This window comes from Pezoporus flaviventris, unplaced genomic scaffold (genome assembly GCF_033815535.1).
Source record: "Pezoporus flaviventris isolate CSIRO_AGI_PZ_B2104156 unplaced genomic scaffold, CSIRO_AGI_Pfla_v1 ptg000025l, whole genome shotgun sequence".
Lineage (NCBI taxonomy): Eukaryota > Metazoa > Chordata > Aves > Psittaciformes > Psittacidae > Pezoporus > Pezoporus flaviventris.
The window spans coordinates 17,818,088-17,838,702 of record NW_026892573.1 but is presented as its reverse complement, the minus strand read 5'-3'; the positions used below and the strand labels follow the sequence as shown (position 1 = coordinate 17,838,702).

Below are 20,615 nucleotides of genomic sequence, written 5' to 3'. Positions count from 1 at the left end.
GAGGAAAGTAATATGCAATATGGCTCTGTTGATGAGATAAATAAGCTCAGAGTATCAAGGCTCTAACATAAACCAGTCAGCAAAATAATAGAGTTGAAGTTTGAATTTTCAAGTATAGGAGGAGCATGATCTGAGGCTTTAATTTTTTTAATTTGAATTGTAACCATTAAGTTCAGTTACCTCTCAATTCTTACATTTTCAACTAAAAAAAAAAAAAAAGAAAATATTTTGAAAGATTAAGTATTAGGAAGGCTTTAATTTTAAATGTGTTCTGTATTGCTTTCCCTTCAGTAATTTTTAGAGGTATGCTGACAAGATGTTAGTTTCTCAGGGACTAGTTAAATGCAGCTTCACTGTTTGTGACAGTCAAGCTAACAGAAGGGTGACAGTAGAATATGATGAACAGCTGGTCAGTCCAGAATTCAATGCTAGAAAAATATTTTTTAAAGATTGTAATGGGAGAATTACTTTTCCAATTCAGAACATTTTCTAAAAACACCAATTCACGGCTGATCAGGTGAACAGTTCAACTGCCAGAGCAAGGGTAAGGTACACACTAACAGAGATTGTAACAGGCAGTCAGTGGCCAGTAACCCCTGAACCCAAGTTAGTAGGTCCTGGAACAGTTTGTCTGAGTCCTTATTTGCAGTGTTATTGATGGAAAAAAAAAACAGATGCACCATGCATTGAAAGGCAAAGTGATTTCTACTGTTTAAGAGTATAGCTTCATGGTCTCCTTAATGTGCCATAAGTTTTCACTACATTTACTGGATACGATACCTGATTTATTGAAAGGTAACTGCAGAAACACTTGATGAGATCTGCATTTTACTTCAATTGCACAAGCATGTAGCCTGATGCCAGTCAGAGGACTGAGAAGGTGGGAAAAGAATGGGACTGCTTCATGTAATGACAGTGCTGGCTTAATCCAAATTAAAATGATCAGGAATTCACAGCATACAACATTGCTTGGGCTGTATACTATTTTGGGGGGTTTGGTGTTTTGTTTTGGTTTTTTTTGGCAGCTTTGCATTCCAGGTTGCCTTCTGAATTTAGCCAAAACCAGTAAAGACATTAACATCATATGGGTTTCTCCCCGTAGCATGATCTTGTTAGAAGATGTCTTACAATCACAACCCATGAGTAAGGTCCCACATTGCCGCAAAGGATCCTGAGATTATTGGGGTTTGTTAAATCTTCATGCATTAAGGTCTATTTATACTTCATAGCACCAGGAAAACATACAAACAAAAACCACCTAGAATTTTAGATTGACACGGCCTTTGGAAACAAATAGAGTCTGATGAGACCCTCACAATGTTGCGAGGACATCAGAAGTAGTAGCTGGACTGAGAGGCCTAAGGAGCCAGGCCAGGGAGTCTTTCTAAGCTCCTGGCCCCTGGTACACACTCCGGCAGCGTGGGCAACATGTAGCATTGCCAGGGGCTGGACCTGGCCCTGGAGTTGACTGTCTCTGGCATCAAAATAGCCCATTATAGTGTTAGCTAATTATCATTCTCTCGAACAATTCCCAGTATATGGTCAGGGACCACTTCTAACAGCTGATTTGAATGTATACACCCATGTTTGGAGGGTAAGAAAGTCTGATGAAATGAACATGGTAAGATTCCAGTGGTGCCTCAGCACCATTTCATTTATAAGATAGATGCACTGTCTCCTTATCGTATCTCCATACCATAGTGCCTTCTTTCCACTGCTCTAGATGATTGGGCTGAAACATCAGAATATGCTAAGCACCAGTATGCCCACTGACAAGCTGGGTAGCAGAGCTAAGACTCTTGCTACAGAATTGTACCTGCTGCTCAGGTATATATGAATGTGACATATGATTGTCTGGGGACAATCAGAAAAATCTAAAAACCATAGGCTCAATCATATGTGAGGAGTTGCAGGCAAAAAAGGGGGCTAGAAATGTATATATATATTTCTGATGCTGGAGTTCATCAAGTAGCTCACCTGAATTTTTTCCCACCGTAAGTCTGTTATTCTGCAAAGTACTTGTAATCCAGAAATTTCAGGTATAATGATTCTCATGTTCAAAAGTCTCAAGTCTGAAGTTCTGTGTGAAAGTGGTTCATGCATGGAACGTTAACAGGTTAATGCAAGAAGTGATAATGTCTTAATACTTCTTTGCGTTATCTTTGTTTCTCTGGTTGGGAGCCAGAATAGAAGGACCTTTCACTCATATCCTCTGTGCCTTATCTCTTCAGAAAGCACTTTGAGGCTAAAACGGCAGGTCCTGACATTGCATAATGCTCACAAACCCTGACCATAAAAAGGCTGTTCTGATTGACTCTGCACTGTATATTGTCTTTGCAGCTTTCTTATACCATTACCATAATGCAATAGGGGTAGGTTACAATTGTCTTGTAAAATATTTTCTCTCCCCAAAATGCTGCAGGCATGTTCAGAGATCCATGCTCCAATCTGTTTCCCATTTAGGCATGGGAAACCTTTCCTGGAGTATAGTGTTTTTTTGTGGGCAAATCAGCTGACACTTGTCAGGAGTTCCAAAATATCAGCTTAAAGAATGTGATAGAAATGGTTGTAGGAATCATCTTTTTTTTTAATCATCTAAAAGATGATTTATTTATTTTCAGAGACTATGGCATATGGGAAGCTTTACTGACTTTTTTTTTATTGAGCTTTTAATTTTCAAGAGTGGATTTCTCAGCTCAGTGGAGAAAATGGTGTGGCTGAGTACCCTGAACGTGAGTGGTGGCTGTGATGAGGTCTCTGCTTGGAGGTGCTGGCTCCTGCCCAAAAGATGTGCCTAAGGTGCAGCCCTACCGCACTCCAAAGGGCACATGCCAGCAATAATCTGGAGCTTGAGAAACATGCACTGAAGTACACTCAGTTATGGGCCGTGTGCTTGAACACATGGTCTGACAACTGTGCAAAAAGCCATTTACCTTATGACAGCAGATTTGCTGTACTTTCATGATAGCAAATCTATAGCCTAAAATATAATTTTAACCATAAAATGTCAGCAGGTTGGTTTTACTCTTGGGAAGAGACACAAAGACATTTAAACTAGGATGGGAGAGATTTCCTGAGCTCCTTTTGAGCATGAATTATTCTGTGATTCTAAATTTCCTATTATGGAGAAGTCTAGAATTTCCCCCCCCCCCCCTTCTGAATTTTAATTGTTGCCTATTTGATATTGCAGAAACAATTTTCCCCTTACAGTCAGTAAATATCCACCTCACAGAGTTTTATTTGCACACATCGAAGCAGTGTCTAGCAAACAGATCTTTTTTCCATTTATGTTTTCTTCGTCCTGTGGACTAAAGGTAGGCAGTCTGATAAGCCTCCCGTCCTTACCAGTAGTTTTGTGTTCCTTTTCCAGAAGATGAAGAAAGCATAGGGGGAAACAAAATTTGTTTGCACATCTATCATGTGATACCACTTTTATTCCTCAGCACAAGGAGACTTCCATTTGCCAGCAGGGGACACCCGCAGGAAAAAAGCTTCGGCCGTTGCTCTACGCATGCGCCAATCCCGCGGGTACTCTCGACCTCGGCTCTCGGCTGCGCTGTGTTCCGCTATCCTGGGACCGCCCGGGCGTCCCGGTGCATTATGGGATAGCGTCCGCCGGCGTACCCCTAGCAACGCAGCCGGGCCGGGCTTGGTGGCTTCTGGTGCGGAGAGGGCGGGCCGCGGCTGACCTGAGACCAGGCCGCGTACGCCGTGTTCGGGCGGGGTTGTTGGCACCATCGCGTTGGTACCGTCGCAGTAGTTCGCTGAGCCTCTCGCCGCCCCTCCGCCACCCTCGAGAAGGCGGAGCCGCCGTGAGGCATATCGTCGCCGTCCCCCGCTTTCAGCGCCGACCGAGGAAACCCGCGTTCAGGAGAGATTCGGTTTTGTTCCGCGGTGGCACCGCGTAAGCTTAGAGTAGGCCCCGTTCAAGGGGGATGCTGCAGTGGAACCGGTCCGCGGTGGGGTGCGCTGCGCTTCGTCCTGGCTAAAGCTCGCTTGCTACAGGGCATGTGTTTCATATTCTAGATGAAACCAAATGTTGTCTTCTTAAGATTTTAATGAAAATAGGTAGCCAGTCAGAGAGACCTCCTTAGTGTCCTCAGTGGTGGAAAGACCACAAGGTGAATGCAGCTATAGTAGCTTATTTTGTAGCACACTAAAGTATTTGCGAAGAAAGACATTGGAACCCAGGCTCCTGGAATTCTAGTTCTTAAAAAATATTTGAATGGAAATGGGAAAATTATATGAAGAATGTTGTCTATAGAGAATAGCTGTGTCTGTGCTCATGTAAGAACAGATGAAGGAAGGAATTAATGTATGAAGCTGGAAGAGATGTGTTTCATTAGACTATTATGGCCCAATAAAGAAGGCAAACTTTAGGATACTAGAGAATTATCTTAAATCTGAATTATCTGAGAATGTAAAGATACTATTCTAAAAGTAATAGTTATTTGTTATGATGATTCAGTTTTAGTGATAAATATCTTTAAGACAATTTTTGTGACCTAGCAAAATATAGTTGTATGAAACGGTGCCATTTAATACTTTGTATAGGTAAATCCTAGTTGTTATGACTAGTCATAATTTATTTTTAATTTCAAAGACAGCAATTAAAAATTGAAATGCAGTTTGTACTCTTTTGAACTTGCAAGCCTGATTACTATTTCTGTTTCACATTTTAAAAGCTTTATATAAAACCACTGAGAGAATACTTGGCATGTTATATGTTTCACAGAAAAATGATGCAAAATGTGCATCTGGCTCCTGATGCTGATGAAGATGATCTGTATTCTGGCTACAATGATTATAATCCCACGTTTGACACAGAGGTAAAAATACTTGCTGTTTTCCACCTTTCCCATACATAGGATTTTACCTTCTAAGTACAAGATAAGGACATGTGGGGTATAGTAATGTAGAAGTGTACTAACTACTTTGAAGTGAAATTTTCTTTATTTAGCAAAAAATATATAAAGTTTCACAAGTCTTAAATAGTTATTTCTTTGGTAGTTTTCCATTCCAGCAAAATACCTGTGTATATCTTTATAGCAGATCTAACATACTATAATGGTTAGAATTTATGAAGTATAAAATCCTAGTTATTTGAAGGCCATATTCACATTCAGATGCTTTTGATGTGATGTTTCCCAGACAGCAGCAGCAAGTTTTGTGACAAGAGGCTATTTAACTGGTCAGTAGGTCATCAGTCTCTTACGGTCCTGCTGCTGAAGGAGGCAACTGTAGAGCAGAGTTCTGCAGGTCTCTGTGCAATCAGTAGAGCATCTGGGATAACTTAAGGTAACCCTGCAGACCACTTCCTGGTAACTGCTGGTGTAATGGAATTGGAACATCAGGGGAGTCATTCAGTCCAAACCCACTACTGTGCTCAAAGCAGGGCCAGTCTGGCAAGACTTGGCATCTTGTGTGAAATCCTAGTGCTAAATTCAGTGTGACCTGAGACGTGAGATCTCTTAATGTGTTTGCATGACAGATGTTAATATTAAAATGTAGAAATAGTGCTAGTAGTAAGCTTTTAGATGGAAATAAAATGTTACATTTCATCACTTAAGCTCTGCTTCTTCAGTGTGTTTTCATTTTTCAGAGAATAATGAGGTTTTATATTCAATGATCCAAAATACAAAAAAAAAAGTAGACAAAATAACATAAATAACATATATTGTCAGTAAAACCTGTCATTCAGTTATTTTCAGGTCAGGTATTTTTGGAAGAAGAGTTGGTTTTTTACCTATCTGCTTTCAGTAGTCCTAAGGTTCTGGAACTGTGGCTTTGGCTGTTGGGGGTTTTAAAAAGGTGTATTTTTTTTTTTTTTTCCTAGGATTTAGAAAATGATGTAGCTTTTCAACAGGCAGCAAGAACGAGTCATGGTAGAAGACCCCCTGTAAGTACCTTTTAAAAAACATTGCAAGAGAGGAGACCTTTTCTAGAGGGCTAGCTAAAACTTTGACACTGATACAAATTTATTTTGGGAACCTATTAACTTTTTTTGTCTACTACTAACATGACGATACAGACTTCAGTTATTTATATGAAAAATAAGTAAAAAAATAGCAGAGCATGACTTCTGTTAAGTTCAGGGAGTAAGCTAGAGCAAACAAGGAATTTTCATTAAAAATACGTATTCTTGTTTGATAAAATAAGATAAAACCTTGTTAAAAAGCAAAGCAATACATTTTGAAAGGACTTTGTTTAATATTCTATATATAGAATTAGTAGCTCTGACATACAGTTAAGAGGCTGAGATGCATACTGAACAGTGGGATTTAGAAAACCATGTGTGATTATTCTGATTTTTTTTCTTCATATTCATGTAATTTACATTATTCTTTATTTTCATTTAGCTCTGATTTAATATCGCATCAGTTTTCAAAACCAAATCTAAAGTGCAGGTGCAAACTTTATAAGTATATGCTATATGTCTAAAGAAGAGCCGGAACTGTCTGATTAATATTGCTTCTTTGCCAGAATAATCTGTTGGTGAAATGAAAATCCTTTCTGTAATAATTGAAGCATTATTTCTATGAATTCACTATAGAAACTATATAGAAAGACTGAAAATTAACATATATGGTTGTTAATTGGTGGTGTTTCTTTGATTGTTTTTTTTCCCCACCCAGGGGACAGCCAAAATTCTTGGTACACCAACTTCAAGACCTTTAGCTACTGGATTTGGGGTAGGTTTTTGTTCTGTTGTGTTCTTAATGAAAATGAGGCATTTACCAGAAATGCCTTGCACAAATTGAGCTCTTTTTATATAAATACTTCCTTCAAGTGAGCCACATGTATTCATTGTTTTTAATTCATTTGCAGCTCTACACTTGTAGAGTTACAAGTTGGTCATTACAAGGCAAGGTCTCTGATTTTTTTAATTTTTATTTTAATTTTTTTTTTCCTCCCAAACCATACTGCATATCAACTTCTGTACTGTGTAAGGAAGTAGATTCCAAGATACTAACCTGGTTTTGTTGCAGGAAAGTTGTCTGGAAGTTAAGGTGAAATTAAGTCTTAAAAAATGTGGGCTTTGAAATCATCTCTAGTTTAATCAGGAAAAGTTGGTTATATACTTTGGTATACTTAATCTATTGTAACTCTTAAATAACTAGCTCATTAACCTGGTTTGTTGTGGAAATAGAAGTTATACACTAGTGGTATATCCACTATCCCTTATCCCAATAGATTTTAAACCTGTTAGGCAGTCTCAGTCAAGTTTGAAAAGACTGTGCTCTTAAATTCTTGTAAATTTTATGACAAGAAGGAACATCACATTGCTTTAGATCTCTTATGCAAGTTAGCTGGCTAACAACTTCAAGAACACCTGAATTCTGTAACTGAAATGCAAACTTTACTTTGAACCTTCTGTTAATCTGCTCTGGATATATTTCTCCTAAGGATAATAAAGATTGAGGTCATCTGCAGTGGTAGAGCCAGAAACCTCCAAAGCATTGTCCACTTCACAGTACTGCCTGTTTCACTCTGCAGATTTGCTTCTCCTGCATTACAGGAGATTCAGCCTTAGCAGGAAAAACAGAACTCAGTCATGATGTGCGATGGATAGTGGGTAAAATAGTGAATCTGAGTGGGAATTAGGGGAATACTTTTTCACGGCCTGAAACAGCAAAAGTACTGCAAAGTACTGCTGCCTCGGATAAATTTCTGTATAAATTTTTTAAAAGGTCTGACAGAAATATCTAGGCATATAAAAAAGCAATATTGTTAATTTGTGCTAATGGAAGTGCTCAACATCTTTTAAGTCTGCCAGGCACTGGCAGTATATTGCATGTGGATAACATAAATGGGAACTTTTTTATGAACTTACGTGAGAGTTAAATGGACTTCTAAAACTCAATATTGAGAAGACCATACATAGCCTTTACAGCTTTCTAATCCTTTGTGAATGATAGTTTCAAACAATTTACTTATTTTTATAGTCAAAGGCAACCTTAACTTCATCTATGGGAAGACCAGTGACAGGAGCTATACAGGTAAAAAGTTTCAATATTTGCAATTTATATTGATTTGGAACAGTGAAGTTTTCTGTTAAATGTTTGGGTTTAATACAAGTATTAAAAAGGTTATTGAAATAATACCCGATTATTACAGTGTTTAATTAGTCCTTTTTCTTACTGTCAGAAAATGTGACGTTTGTGATGAGTATTTTATTTGAGAACAGGGTTGGAAGCAATACCAGTGTAGTGTTTTTAACACTTACTGACATGCAGTGAATATTTTTTCCATTGAAATAGGAAAGAGATACATTCTGGCTTTCATGTTTTTCTTGGGTACTTATACTCTAATAAGAATCTGCTGCAATTTACCAATGACTTTCCAACCAACACCTTTAAGTATATTGACTTAATGTTAACTATATATACAGTCACTATATTCTTTTGTGTCAGCCCAAGAGGTAAACAGGAATTATCAGGGAGAATCAAGAGTAGAGCTACTCCCTGAAGGAAGGCAAGCCAGAAGCCTAGGTGAAAGTTGCATAGCCAGCAGTGCAGGGACCTCACCAGGTAGGACCCAGTTTCACAACACTTGAGCTAGGCAAGTAAGGTCCCCCCAGAAATGGTGTCAGTGTCCAACCAAAAGTCCAGAACGTAACACAGTAGCATGGTGATGAAGCAGGTCCAAGGTCAAGCAAAAAAGTCAGTGTATAGGCTAGGGTTAGGACCAATGATCACTGGTCAGATCCATAGTGACAGGGCAAGGCTAAGGTCAGTCCAGGAGGTCAGGTTGAAATCTGCACTGGGGGACTCTCTGGCCATGCATAGGAGTGGCTGATGTGGAAATAAGTAGTCTTCCAGCAAAGCTTGGGCAGGGGCTGAGGGATAAGGGTTGAGATAGGCAAAGTTCCTGGACGTGTAGGTATGGTGTGTGGCATGAGGACCCCTGTGAGTCTGGTCCTGGCTGTTAAGGTCTTTACTAGTGCACTCAGTGTCCTGACAGGTAAGTTTAATAAACTAGTGTGGAGTGGGATCAGACACTGTTGTGTTGTAAGGCACTGTCTAGTAATAAGTTACAAATACCAAAAACTGGTTGGCTTGTGCCTCTCAGTTTAGATCAAGTAAAACATTCTGATCCATAGTCTTGTAGGATTCTCTTTATTGTCAATAAAAATGAAAAAAGCAACTGAGCTCTGAAACAGTGTGGCAGTAGGCTAGAGTACATTACAGATCTCAAGAGCAACAGTTTTTAAGAATGTTCTAAAAATTAAGGATGTTTGAAATAAAGTATTCTGAATACATATAAAATTGACATAATGTGTTCCCTTGTTGCAGTTTCCTGATAATGTTTGCTCCTCTACATTGGAGACAGTTACAATGTATAATATTTGAGAAATAAAAACATTTTAAAAATACTCAGTTTACTGAGGTGGTAACAACTGATTTTTGTATTTAAAGGTTTTGTAATATATAACTGATGTCTCTGCTGTCCACAGTCTATTTTTAGGAGGATTATTTTAATATGTCTTCCTCTTTATTTAAGGACAGCGTTGCTCGACCAATGACAGCAGTGCGTGCTGCAGGTTATACTAGGGCAGCTATGAGAGGTATGGTTTGTAGAAATCGCCAGCTGCCAGAGGGAGATGTTATTTTACAGTTTTCAGTACTCTTTTCATTGTGCAGGTTCTCCATTTGATCCTCTTGGTCAGGGAAGAGGTCCCGTTCCACCTCTGGAAGCAAAAAATGCAGACAGGTTTGTTCAGTCTTGCATTAAATTATTTCAGAGCATTAACAGCAACAAAAAATCAACTATGGGTAGAATTAGAATTTCACATCCATGTTTTCACATCCATTCACATCCAGACAGTTATGGAACTTCGAGGAGCAATATTCTTAAGTAAGTGAAACAGTGGGACAGACATTTATGCATGTGGTTAGCTGACTCAATGGCCCTGACTTTCAGGAATGTCCAATTCCAGTGACTTCTGGATCTGACTTTAGCTCAGCAGCCTGGACATAGTTGTTGCCACACAGTCGCTGTGATACTTATGTAGAATTGCAGAGGATAATGGAAAAGTATGTGAACACCATAATTCTTGCAGTTCTCTAGGAAGACCTTGGGAGAATTTGTGTGCTGTTTCTCCTGTTTCACTCTAACCTTAGCACTTGAGGTAAAACTTGCAGGCTGGTGCCAATGCAAATGTTCTGAGTGCAGTCAGATCAAGTCATTGAGCTTTTCAGTACAGGAGTTGTACTCCTCAAATATGGCTATATAGGAACAGGGAATCCTACTGAAATGTTCAGTTATTTAACTGAGAAAAAATTCCAGATAAATAACAACTTTTTAATAAAATCTCCATTTGCAAGTTTTACTTTAAAGTTATCTATGCAAATGAAAGTTCAAAGAATTGCCCTTTATACAATATTTCATTTCACTAAGTGTTGGATTTGAAAGGTTTACCGGCCCATGTTTGTTCTGTCATTACTTCTGAACAAATTGAGTCCATGAAATTTGCTTGTCTGTCTTATAAGAGGCTTTATTTTTTTCTTGTGTCTGTTTTCAGATTGAAAGTGTGTATGTAATATTTTCGGAGGATCTTCTCTGGGCATAATTTCACATTATATTTTCTTTGATGGGAGAACTGGTTAGCTGTGTTATGTGATACATCACTGTGTTATTTTGAGAATATCCTGTGTAAAAGCTTAGTGTGTACAGTTACATTACTGGTGTTAATCCTCTTATTGTTATTTTTATTTTAGTGCAGAAGAGAAGATTAGGCAGTTGGAAAAAAAAGTGAATGAACTGGTTGAAGAAAGCTGCATTGCCAACAGCTGTGGAGACTTGAAATTGGTAATTTTTCTGGATTTCCGTTTTGCTGTTATGGGAAGAACAATTTGTATAAATAGATGTTTCAAACTGACTTGGGTTCAAAGTTTCAAATTATTAAATCATCTGAATTGTAATTTATAATCCAGTGGTACCTTGTGTTGTCAAAAAAAGAAAGGTAGGAGCTGTATTTCTTGTGTATATATTCATTAAGATTTCAGTGCTAGAAAAGCTCTCTTCCCCATAACCCCACTGACCTCTTCAGATGGGTCTGATCAGTTAGTCATAGTGGCACAGATTTGGCCAGTCTAATCTATGGGCTCTGTGGGAGTAGGCAGAATATCAGTTTTCCTGCCATCAAAGTTGCCAGCTCATTATCTATGAAACAGTTAAGTTGGACTTGCTTTCTATCATAAAGACTAAGAATCAAGCTATTGTTGATAGCAGTGAAGTAGTTCCTTCACTGCTACCTTCCAAATAGCAGTAGTGCTAGCCATTACTTTCTTGAACATTGCATGCCTGCAGAGGCAAACAGGACTGCTATTGGCACGTGCAGACCCATAGCATTACTTGTACAAAGGGTCTTGACACCAATCTGCAGAAGATTATTATTGGATAAAATAATTATTTTGGAATTACTCTGATTGTAAACATACATGTGAAATACCACTTGCGGATAGATAAAAAAAGGGAAGCAATTTACCAATTAGTCAAAGTACATGTACAGCCTCCATTTGCATAACATGGAAGTTCACTTCCTGCCTTCACTTTCTTCTTTCCAACACCTGCATGCACTGGGATTCTGCAACTAAGGAAACATGCCAAGCCCAAGTGCTCCTTTGTTTTGGGGGGAGCATGGAGATGAGGGTGTGGGCTTGGTTGTTTAACGTTTGTGTGTGCTTTCTATGATTAAAACAAGTAAAATAATCTTTTAGGGTCACCATAATCTAGTTATTATGGTGTATATAGTTGTGACTATACTTGTCTAACATTAGCCAGCTAAGCAGACTTAGACAACTGTATGTCTCCTTATTGCTAATCAGCACCTTTCTCTGCGTTATTTTGCTACTTTTCAGGCATTGGGTATAGTCTGTGCATCTGAAGAAAATAGACAGGAGTATATTCTTTTCATACTTGTTTTGGGTTCATTCAAGGCATTGCTTATATTCTAGTGTTTTATTTAAGGCTCTGGAAAAAGCAAGAGAGGCCGGGAGAAAGGAAAGAGTATTGGTGAGACAACGTGAACAAGTTGCTTCTCCAGAAAACTTAGACCTCACTTACTCAGTAAGTGCTTAGAAATCTTCAGTGAATGAAAGGTCTTGGTAAAAAATGTTTCCTGAAGAGATGTTTCAGTGTTTCCTGAGTGTTTGTTTGCTGTAATGCTCCTAGCAGCATACCAGATCAGGTACAGTTTACATTTGGGGGTAGGAGAAGTTTATGAAGATAAAGTGAATGACTTCTTGAAATTAAAGAGTTATCATTGGATTGCAAAATCCATTTATATCGAGTCTATGCCCCTGCAATCTCAAGTACCAGAGAAACCATGTAGTCAACATTAAGGGAAGAAGGATGCCCATGAATACCTGTTCCAGTTATCTACTTGAATGCAAAACATGTATACCAAAATATAACAGATGTAAATTCTGTACTTCAAAAATAAATAGTCTAGAAAATGTAACGTGACAGGAGAAGGAGACATCAGCCACTGCATTTAACTTGAGCCATAAAGTGACAGAAAATAAATTATATGAAATAGGATATAGTAATATTCTTAAATCCTGAATCTTAAAGCAGGTATATAGATCTACATCCTGGTTTTCAAATGAATAGTAGACATTTTTAAGAAAAGAATACACCATACATAAAAATACTTAGGAAGAATTTAAAGTTGTACTGCAGGTAGTGCTCTAGGGACAATTGTTAATAATAAATGCACAGAATTAGGCAGACATAGTAATTCATTTTATGGTGAAGGTCAGAGTAAAGCTGGGTTAAAAAATGCAGAGATATTTTACCAGACACAAGCAGAACTTCTGATTTGAAACAGCAGTTTGAAAAAAATTCTTTCTTCATAAACTGAGTGACCACGGATAGTTGGACCATTTTCCACATTCGGAGTCATAAATTACCCGCAATCTCTGAAAATTACCTTGTATGGATGTTTTCTAATAAGTTTGCATTATAACATTGTGCTTACTTGGGTCTGAGGCCCACTTAGCATGACTTTTTAATGGTAGTTAAATTTAAGTACAAAATTGAAATAATTACTTAAAATAAGTGGATTTGAAACTTGTTTTCTCAATGTCAATGTACAAGAACAAAGGAGCATTAAAGATGGGAAGCTTAAAACTGGTAAAAGCAATACTTTTGCCAAGGTAAAATTAATTTAAAATGACCTATTATGAATTCATGTTTATTACTGTTGAGAGAACAACATATTTTCTTGTACCTATAATTGCGTTTTTCTGTAGGTTCTTTTAAATCTGGCCTGTCAGTATGCTGCTAATGGAATGTATGCTGAAGCACTGAATAGTTACCAAGTTATAGTGAAGAACAAGTTGTTCACCAGTGGAGGTAAGTTACGTTTCAAAGTGGATTAGAACTGGTAGTCAGACATTCAACATGACGACTTTGTCTGCATGGTGTTGACTCAGAGATCTTAGCTCTTGTATCTATCAAAGTGGATGACAGACACTCGTAATCTCTGATTTAGTATAATTTAATGTGGTTTTATTCTTAAAGTCATGAAGTCTTTCCTTTCCATAGGCTAAGATAAACCTAAAGACAAATACATAATTTTCTAACACCACACACTACATTGTGTGCTCAAATACTATTTTTTTTTTTTTTCTCTTTTGACTCCGCTTTCATCTTCTGAAAGCTTTTAGTATTTTGCGCATCTTTGAGACTCCCATGGTGCACTTTTCTCAGAGATGCTCGTTTGCAGCTGTCTTCCTGGAGAGCACTATAAATAATCTCTACCACATCACTTAATTCACAATCAAAATCAGAACACAGTTCTTTTCCAGGTTTCATTACCGTGTCTCCCTCTGGGTGAAAATTCACAAGAGGCTGTTCTGTGCAGTGCTTCTTTAAAGGAACACTGGTACCCTATAATGCAGGCAAATTTGTTAAGTTGTTCTAGTCTGTCACTTTGAAACAATGTAAGAATGTTGTAATTATGTTTTAAAAGGCTGTAACTCATTGACCTCTTTTGATAGGTAGACTGAAGGTCAATATAGGAAATATATATTTAAAACAACGGAACTATTCCAAAGCTATTAAATTCTACCGTATGGCTCTAGACCAGATTCCTAGCGTCCACAAAGAGATGAGGTGAGTTACTGCTAGTAGGCATAGTTCTGGGTACAAGTTTTGGATACAGTATAATTTGATAGCTAAAAATATAACCTAATCCTGATTTCTTTACTTAGGATTAAAATAATGGAAAATATTGGAGTTGCATTTATTAAAACTGGCCAATACATTGATGCCATTTCTTCATTTGAACTTATAATGAGCATGTCCCCAAATCTGAAGACAGGCTTCAACTTGATCCTGTGTTATTTTGCTATTGGAAACTGTGAGCAAATGAAAAATGCCTTCCAAAAACTGATTGCAGTTCCCTGCGAAGTGAATTATGATGACAAATACATTTCACCAAGTGTAAGTTTGAACAAAATTAAACTATATATGTTTGAATAAAACAAACTGTGTCTTTATATGGTAAATTGGCAGAAAGAGGGAGAGACATTGAATGCTTGGACTGTACTGAATATGTAAGTCGCTGTGTATTTATGTATCTAAAATAACTTTTTTTTTTACTAGCATGAACTTAGTGTGGCAGTACTGCTCAGAAGTGTAAAATAATGCTGGGAACATTCAAATCCTTTTTTCTTCAAAAGATAAAAATTATATACATAAAACTCACACCACACAATTGTCTTCATAATGAGTTTGTTGAAATTCATCTGGGCTGACTTACGTAGCTCTCTTACTGCTTTACTTCCTTTATTCATATAGAATTTTAATAAAATATTTATAAGTTAAAATAAGTTAAAATAAAATAAGTGAATTAATGAAAGTTATCACAAAATGAATGTTAATAAACTCGAAGTACCATAGTGTTATCTTACAGAAGAAAGTTCCATTAAAGTTCACAGGTGCTTATTTTAGTTTGTTAGACTTGGTTGGAAACCAATGTTCCTTTGTACCATGAAACCAGCAGCTCATGATGGTAAAGACAAGAAAACATAATTAATAGGTTTAGGGTCCCTCTTAGAATGGTCCTCTATGGAAAGATGGAGTCAAGCCCTCCATATTCTCTTAACAATCTTTCTTTTTTTCTCAGTGATGCAAAGCTTCCATTTTCAGTCCTAAAGATCAAAGATATAATTAGTCTTCAAACTATTTGCAGCTTAAGAGTAGCTGTTGCTTCCTATTGTCCTAGCGTAAGCAAATAAAGTTTAATAGATGTAGTATGTATATTAATATTCATAAATTTTCTTGTATGTTAATATATAGTGTATATCTATAAAATTTCTTCTATTAGAAGTTATGTAACAGTAAGGGTGATCAAACACTTAAATTAATTGAAGACTACATAAGATTTATCCATTGGAAGAAAGGCTTTAGACTGTAGAAGTTCTTTATAAGGATAGGCAAGCTATAGCTTTGAGATTCCAAGTTATGTATTTTGTTATGAAGAGGTTTAGAAGAGATCACAAAGTTTCTTTCTGGTTTTTATTTTGTATAAATCTATGATCTATCCTCAATAAATGAGGAAGGGGTGGCTCACAGAATACTTACATTAGTGCTTTTAGAAATAACTAAGATCTGTGATAGAAACCACAAGATGACTGTGATTTATTGTGATGAGAATGTAGCACAGGTCCTCACCTGCTAAATACCGCTGCAGTTCAGCAGATGCTTAAGGCTGCTCTTACTTCTAAGCATGTGAGTGTTCTCACTGTGATTTGCAGCCTTCCCAGTTTGATACACATGACATTAACTACACCTAGTAACAACCCTAATGTGAGTTATGACCACATACATGAGCAGGAAAACAGGATTAAAGTAGTTGTAATGCCAAATTTCAGATTTGGGAGTTAGAAAACTACTTCAAACTGAAGCTAGCTTTTTAAAATGTGAGAAGTACTAAGTAACACTATAGACTATGTAATTTGCATCGATTTATGTTTAGTCATATTTTCTATAATATATTTAAAATGCATGTATCCTGCTGTAATTTGCTATTGCTTTGTTTTCCTCCAGGATGATCCACATACAAACCTACTGATCGAAGCTATTAAAAATGACAGCTTAGGACAAATGGAACGTGAGAGGTAATGGTGGAGTCTGTTCTTTGTTGACTGAAGCCATGGATTTTAGCTCATAAAAGTATTATCAGTCTTCTCAGGTGTCCGCAACTCTTGTTATAAAAGTGTCCTTGTAATTCTTAGAAAAGAGCATGCTTGGAAGAAGTGGTTGGATCACTCAGTTTAGTGTACTGCACTAAAGTAGAAGATCTACCCCAAATTACTTAAAACTTGCAGCATTGTTTTGGTGTGGGTTTTTTTTTTTCTTGCTTGTGGGGGGTTTTGGTTTTTGTTGTTTTTTTTTTTTCGGTGGTTTAAGGGTATTTTGTGTGTTGTGTTATGGGTTGGTTGTTTTTTTGTAGATACAGCTACAGTGTGCAGTGAAAGGAAAACAGAAAAACAGGGAGCTTTATGAAGATACAGGACAGTAGCAGGGGACTGGTTAGATTATCTTCTAAGATTGTCCTAAGTACAGGAAGAAGCAAGAACAAGACTTGATTATTTTTTCTATGCATGTATTTGAAATGGTGACATGTTTGTGTGTTGTTTTCTGGGTTTTTTTTGGTGGGTTTGTTTTGTTTGTTTTTTTTCTCGTTTTTTCTCAGGAAATCCATGGCAGAGGAATACATCATGACAGCTGCTAAACTCATTGCACCAGTAATTGAGACATCTTTTGCAGTGGGCTATGACTGGTAAGAGTCAAGTGGGGCTTTTTTTTTTTGTCTGAACTATATGCCAGTCTCTCTATATGCTGGCTATGAAACCAGATTCACAAACAAACAGCCTGAGAAGCATAGTTTGCTTCACATCTCATAGTGTCCAGCCTATTTTCAGTTTGCTTCCATAATGCTGTGGAGAAGAGCAAACCATAGCATTAGAGTCTATTCTGTGTTAAAAATAAATTTCATTTATTACTGAAACTCAGCTATTAATCATACATTTCGAACTGTTCTGTATTAGCACAAAAAGAGCTTCTTAAAGTTCAATTGAATTTGAAAAAATAATTTGAGTACTAAAGAACTTTTAAAAGTCTCCATAGGCAAATGCTATGAATAAGGCAACAATTGCTACTCTTTGCTGTAAGTTTGAAGATAGCATAATGAAGACTTGGGGGACTTAGAAGTTTTTGTTACTCCATAGAGCCATTATATAAAACACTGTAATCTAAATATTATTAGAAAGGGTTGTTTGCATTTCATTTATAAACTTAATGTTTATAAATATAAACTTAATGTATAGTTTCCTAAACACTTATACAAGTGTATACAGTGTTAGGTTGGTGATACAGCTTACCATTTTGACTTCTGAATCCACTCAATTTTTCAATTTACAGCTTAGCTTTTGCTTTCTGTTGTATTTCCTACAGCAGACTACTCTTTTCTTTGACGCAAAACCAAACAGACACAATTCCTGTTAATAAAACTGATTAAAATAATTTTTCAGGATTTATTTTTAATTAGTATTTCCTTTTCTATTATAAGGACTTTAATATGTTAGTATTTTTAATAATAATATTGGAAAATAACATGTACACAAATGAATGTTGTGTATCTGCAGCCACGGCATTACTAAAAGGTATGCCCAGTGTTTGGGAAGTGAAGGAAATTTGGTGGGGAAGGAGAATTTTACTTGGTTTTTCAGTGTTATTTGGTTTTTTTGTTCATAATCTTTTGGTTGGTTGGTTGGTTGATTTTTTTTTTTTTTTTTTTTTTTTTCTTTCTCAGGATTATTTTAAAATTTTGCAGATCCTATAATTATAATTAACCAATAAAGCTGTTGATACTAACATGAAATAATCTCTGACACAGGCGTGTAGTCTTCTAGAGTCCACAAGGTGGTGTTTGATGTTTTAATAATCATAGAATCATAGAATAGTTAGGGTTGGAAAGGACCTTAAGATCATCTACTTCCAATCCCCCTGCCATGGGCAGGGACACCTTCCACTAAACCGTGCCACTCAAGGCTTTGTCCAACCTGGTCTTGAACACTGCCAGGGATGGAGCATTCACAGCCTCCCTGGGCAACCCATTCCAGTGCCTCACCACCCTCACAGGAAAGAATTTCTTCCTGATATCCAATCTGAACTTCTCCTGTTTAAGTTTTAATCTGTTACCCCTTGTCCTGTCACTACAGTCCCTAATGGAGAGTCCCTCCCCCCCCCCCCCCCCCATAGGCCCCCTTCAGATAATCTTATAATTTCCCTACTTCTGCCATTCTGATTTATGAGAATTCAAACAGTACATTTTGTGAAAATCAGCTTGCTGCTTTATAACTTGTTAGCATGAGGAAGTCAGATTTATTTGCTCTGTATTTTGGTTTTTGTTCACGAAAACTGGAAAAGGATGTTAGATACTAAGCTTCCATAGTGCTATCCACAAAATATTTGGCATGAAGTAAACCACTATGATATCTGTTCTGGCTGACTAAAGAACTTCTGGTGAGATGTGTGGGATTGTTTTGTGTGTATCAGGACAGATTTACTCTGTTCTTCTAAGTGGAGATACTCAAGCCCAGTGAAGAAATACAATTAGCAGCATGAGCTTAGTTCCAAATACTGCACATTGTTATGAGTCCTTGAGTATTAAATGTGCTTTTAATTAGATTAATTTTATTTCCAAAAATAAAGTGAGGAAAAATTATCTTTGGATTTCATAAATTCTTACTTAAAATGTGACAATATTCTGTCATATTCTGCAAGGAACAGTTGGATAATTAGATGTCACTGCATTTTATGGTTAAAAGATGTTAACAGTAACAGCTGAAAACTGTTTTATGAATTTTATTGCAGATTTTATAGAAATTGCTTTTTTTGTCTTTTGATGTCCAACATCAAAAGGCAGTTCTATACTCTGTGCAGAGACTGTCCCTGTGCTAACCCAATTCCAGCAGCAGGCAGTTTTCTAAATTAAACTTGCGGGCAAATTAGCCAACTATTGGAAGAAAGGAAGGTGGCTTTCCACCACTTAAAAAAAAATTAAAAAATGTGGAAGGGATTAAAGAAGCATCCCACAAAGTTGTTCTTAATTCCACAAAGTGTGTTTAATTCCAGTTTGGGAAAACAGTATATGTCTACAATAAATAAAGTTCATGCTTCAAACGACTAGGCAATTTTAAAGTACACCACATCAGGCCCTGGAAGATGGTGTTTGTGAATGAACATGTGAACTATCTGCTGTGTGCTGTTCTGCCCTCATTTTGCATAAGACCGTAAGCCAAAAGTAACTGGGGGATAACTAGGAAGAGGCTTATTATTATGACCTTATTATTGTTATTATTATGTAGCTTAAGGACGCAATCTGCAGTCTCTGGCTTTGTCCACCATGTTGTTTTATGGGCTTGGAAGGATATGCAACAGGATATAAGGTTTGAAAAATGAACTCACGGAATGTATCCAAAGAATATGGTTTGAAAAATCATCTTAGTCAGTATCTGACACCAGGTATCCCTCAGTGGTGGAATATAGCATGATATTTAGGCAACTGACAAAAAAAAAACAACCCAGAGTGCAGAGATTGTGTTCTTAAGGTAGGTTAGGGGAATAAAATGGGGCTTGTTTTTTGTTTTGTTGCATTTTTTTTTCACATATTTTTACTCAAAGTGCTCTTTGCCTCATTGAAGAAGGAATAGTTAGAAAAAACTCATTTTGGAAAACAAATTGGCTGTAAAAGTCTGTAACTTAAGGTGGTGTTTGCACAGATGCATTTTGATAATGGGTTTCTTTCTGTTTCAGGTGTGTTGAAGCAGTAAAAACTTCCCAGTATGTTGAGTTAGCCAATGACCTGGAAATAAATAAAGCCACTACTTACTTGAGGCAGCAGGATTTTAAACAGGTATAGTAGCTTTTCACATTACTACTTTTTAATACTGTATTGGCAAAGATACCTTTCTTAGCCATTGCATATTTTTCAGGAAGGGAGGAATTGTTTATACGAACATAATAATCAGATTAATGCTGCACAGTAAAATAACTGTAAAAGCACTGGCAAAAGATGAGTTTTATCTAAATGAAATTTCTGCCACAGAAGTTACAGTGAATGCAATTCATGTCAAAATTGAGATGCCTAAAGTTAATTATCTTCCTTGGGTGTCCAAGCTGTCATCACAGTTAATAGAGCTGTAGTCAGTACAGTCAATAGAGCCTAGAAGGCATGTTGCTAATCAATGTGGAAGTGTTTTTATTGGTGTGAACTGAATCTTTCTCTCAGTTAGCTTGACTATAGTACCAAAATATATGCAGATGCACTTCGTAAGTATTTTTTAGGTTACAGAATTCTCACTGCTACATATGTACTATAGCATTCCTTAAAATATTATAATCTGACCTTGAACTTGTCAGCTCTCCTATACTTCCATTGAAATATGAACATGAATTAAATTCAGCATCTGCTCAGGAGCTTGGACAGTTCTGCATCTTTTATGAAAGATTGGCCCCCTGGAAAGCAGAGGGCTAGGATGAATCACTGTTAATGAAAAGATATATAGCAGCTTAAGCCACAGTGTCTATTAGCA

General features: G+C 36.9%; 1 protein-coding gene across 2 annotated transcripts in view; it reads left to right on the top strand.

The window, feature by feature from the left end:
* The first annotated feature begins 4,511 nt into the window (after window positions 1-4,511).
* The window catches only part of IFT88 (intraflagellar transport 88), a 45,621-nt gene continuing 29,517 nt past the window's right edge, over window positions 4,512-20,615 (top strand). The window contains exons 1-14 of one of the 2 annotated variants that reach the window (XM_061457690.1): window positions 4,512-4,829; window positions 5,837-5,899; window positions 6,636-6,692; window positions 7,947-8,000; window positions 9,505-9,568; window positions 9,645-9,714; window positions 10,722-10,812; window positions 11,974-12,072; window positions 13,260-13,362; window positions 14,010-14,124; window positions 14,223-14,454; window positions 16,063-16,133; window positions 16,712-16,798; window positions 19,837-19,936. In XM_061457690.1, the coding sequence (XP_061313674.1) occupies window positions 4,725-4,829; window positions 5,837-5,899; window positions 6,636-6,692; window positions 7,947-8,000; window positions 9,505-9,568; window positions 9,645-9,714; window positions 10,722-10,812; window positions 11,974-12,072; window positions 13,260-13,362; window positions 14,010-14,124; window positions 14,223-14,454; window positions 16,063-16,133; window positions 16,712-16,798; window positions 19,837-19,936 (1,311 nt within the window). In that variant the 5' untranslated portion in view covers window positions 4,512-4,724. The remainder of the gene's footprint in view (window positions 4,830-5,836; window positions 5,900-6,635; window positions 6,693-7,946; window positions 8,001-9,504; window positions 9,569-9,644; window positions 9,715-10,721; window positions 10,813-11,973; window positions 12,073-13,259; window positions 13,363-14,009; window positions 14,125-14,222; window positions 14,455-16,062; window positions 16,134-16,711; window positions 16,799-19,836; window positions 19,937-20,615) is intronic. The other variant, XR_009744175.1, reaches the window with a different exon arrangement.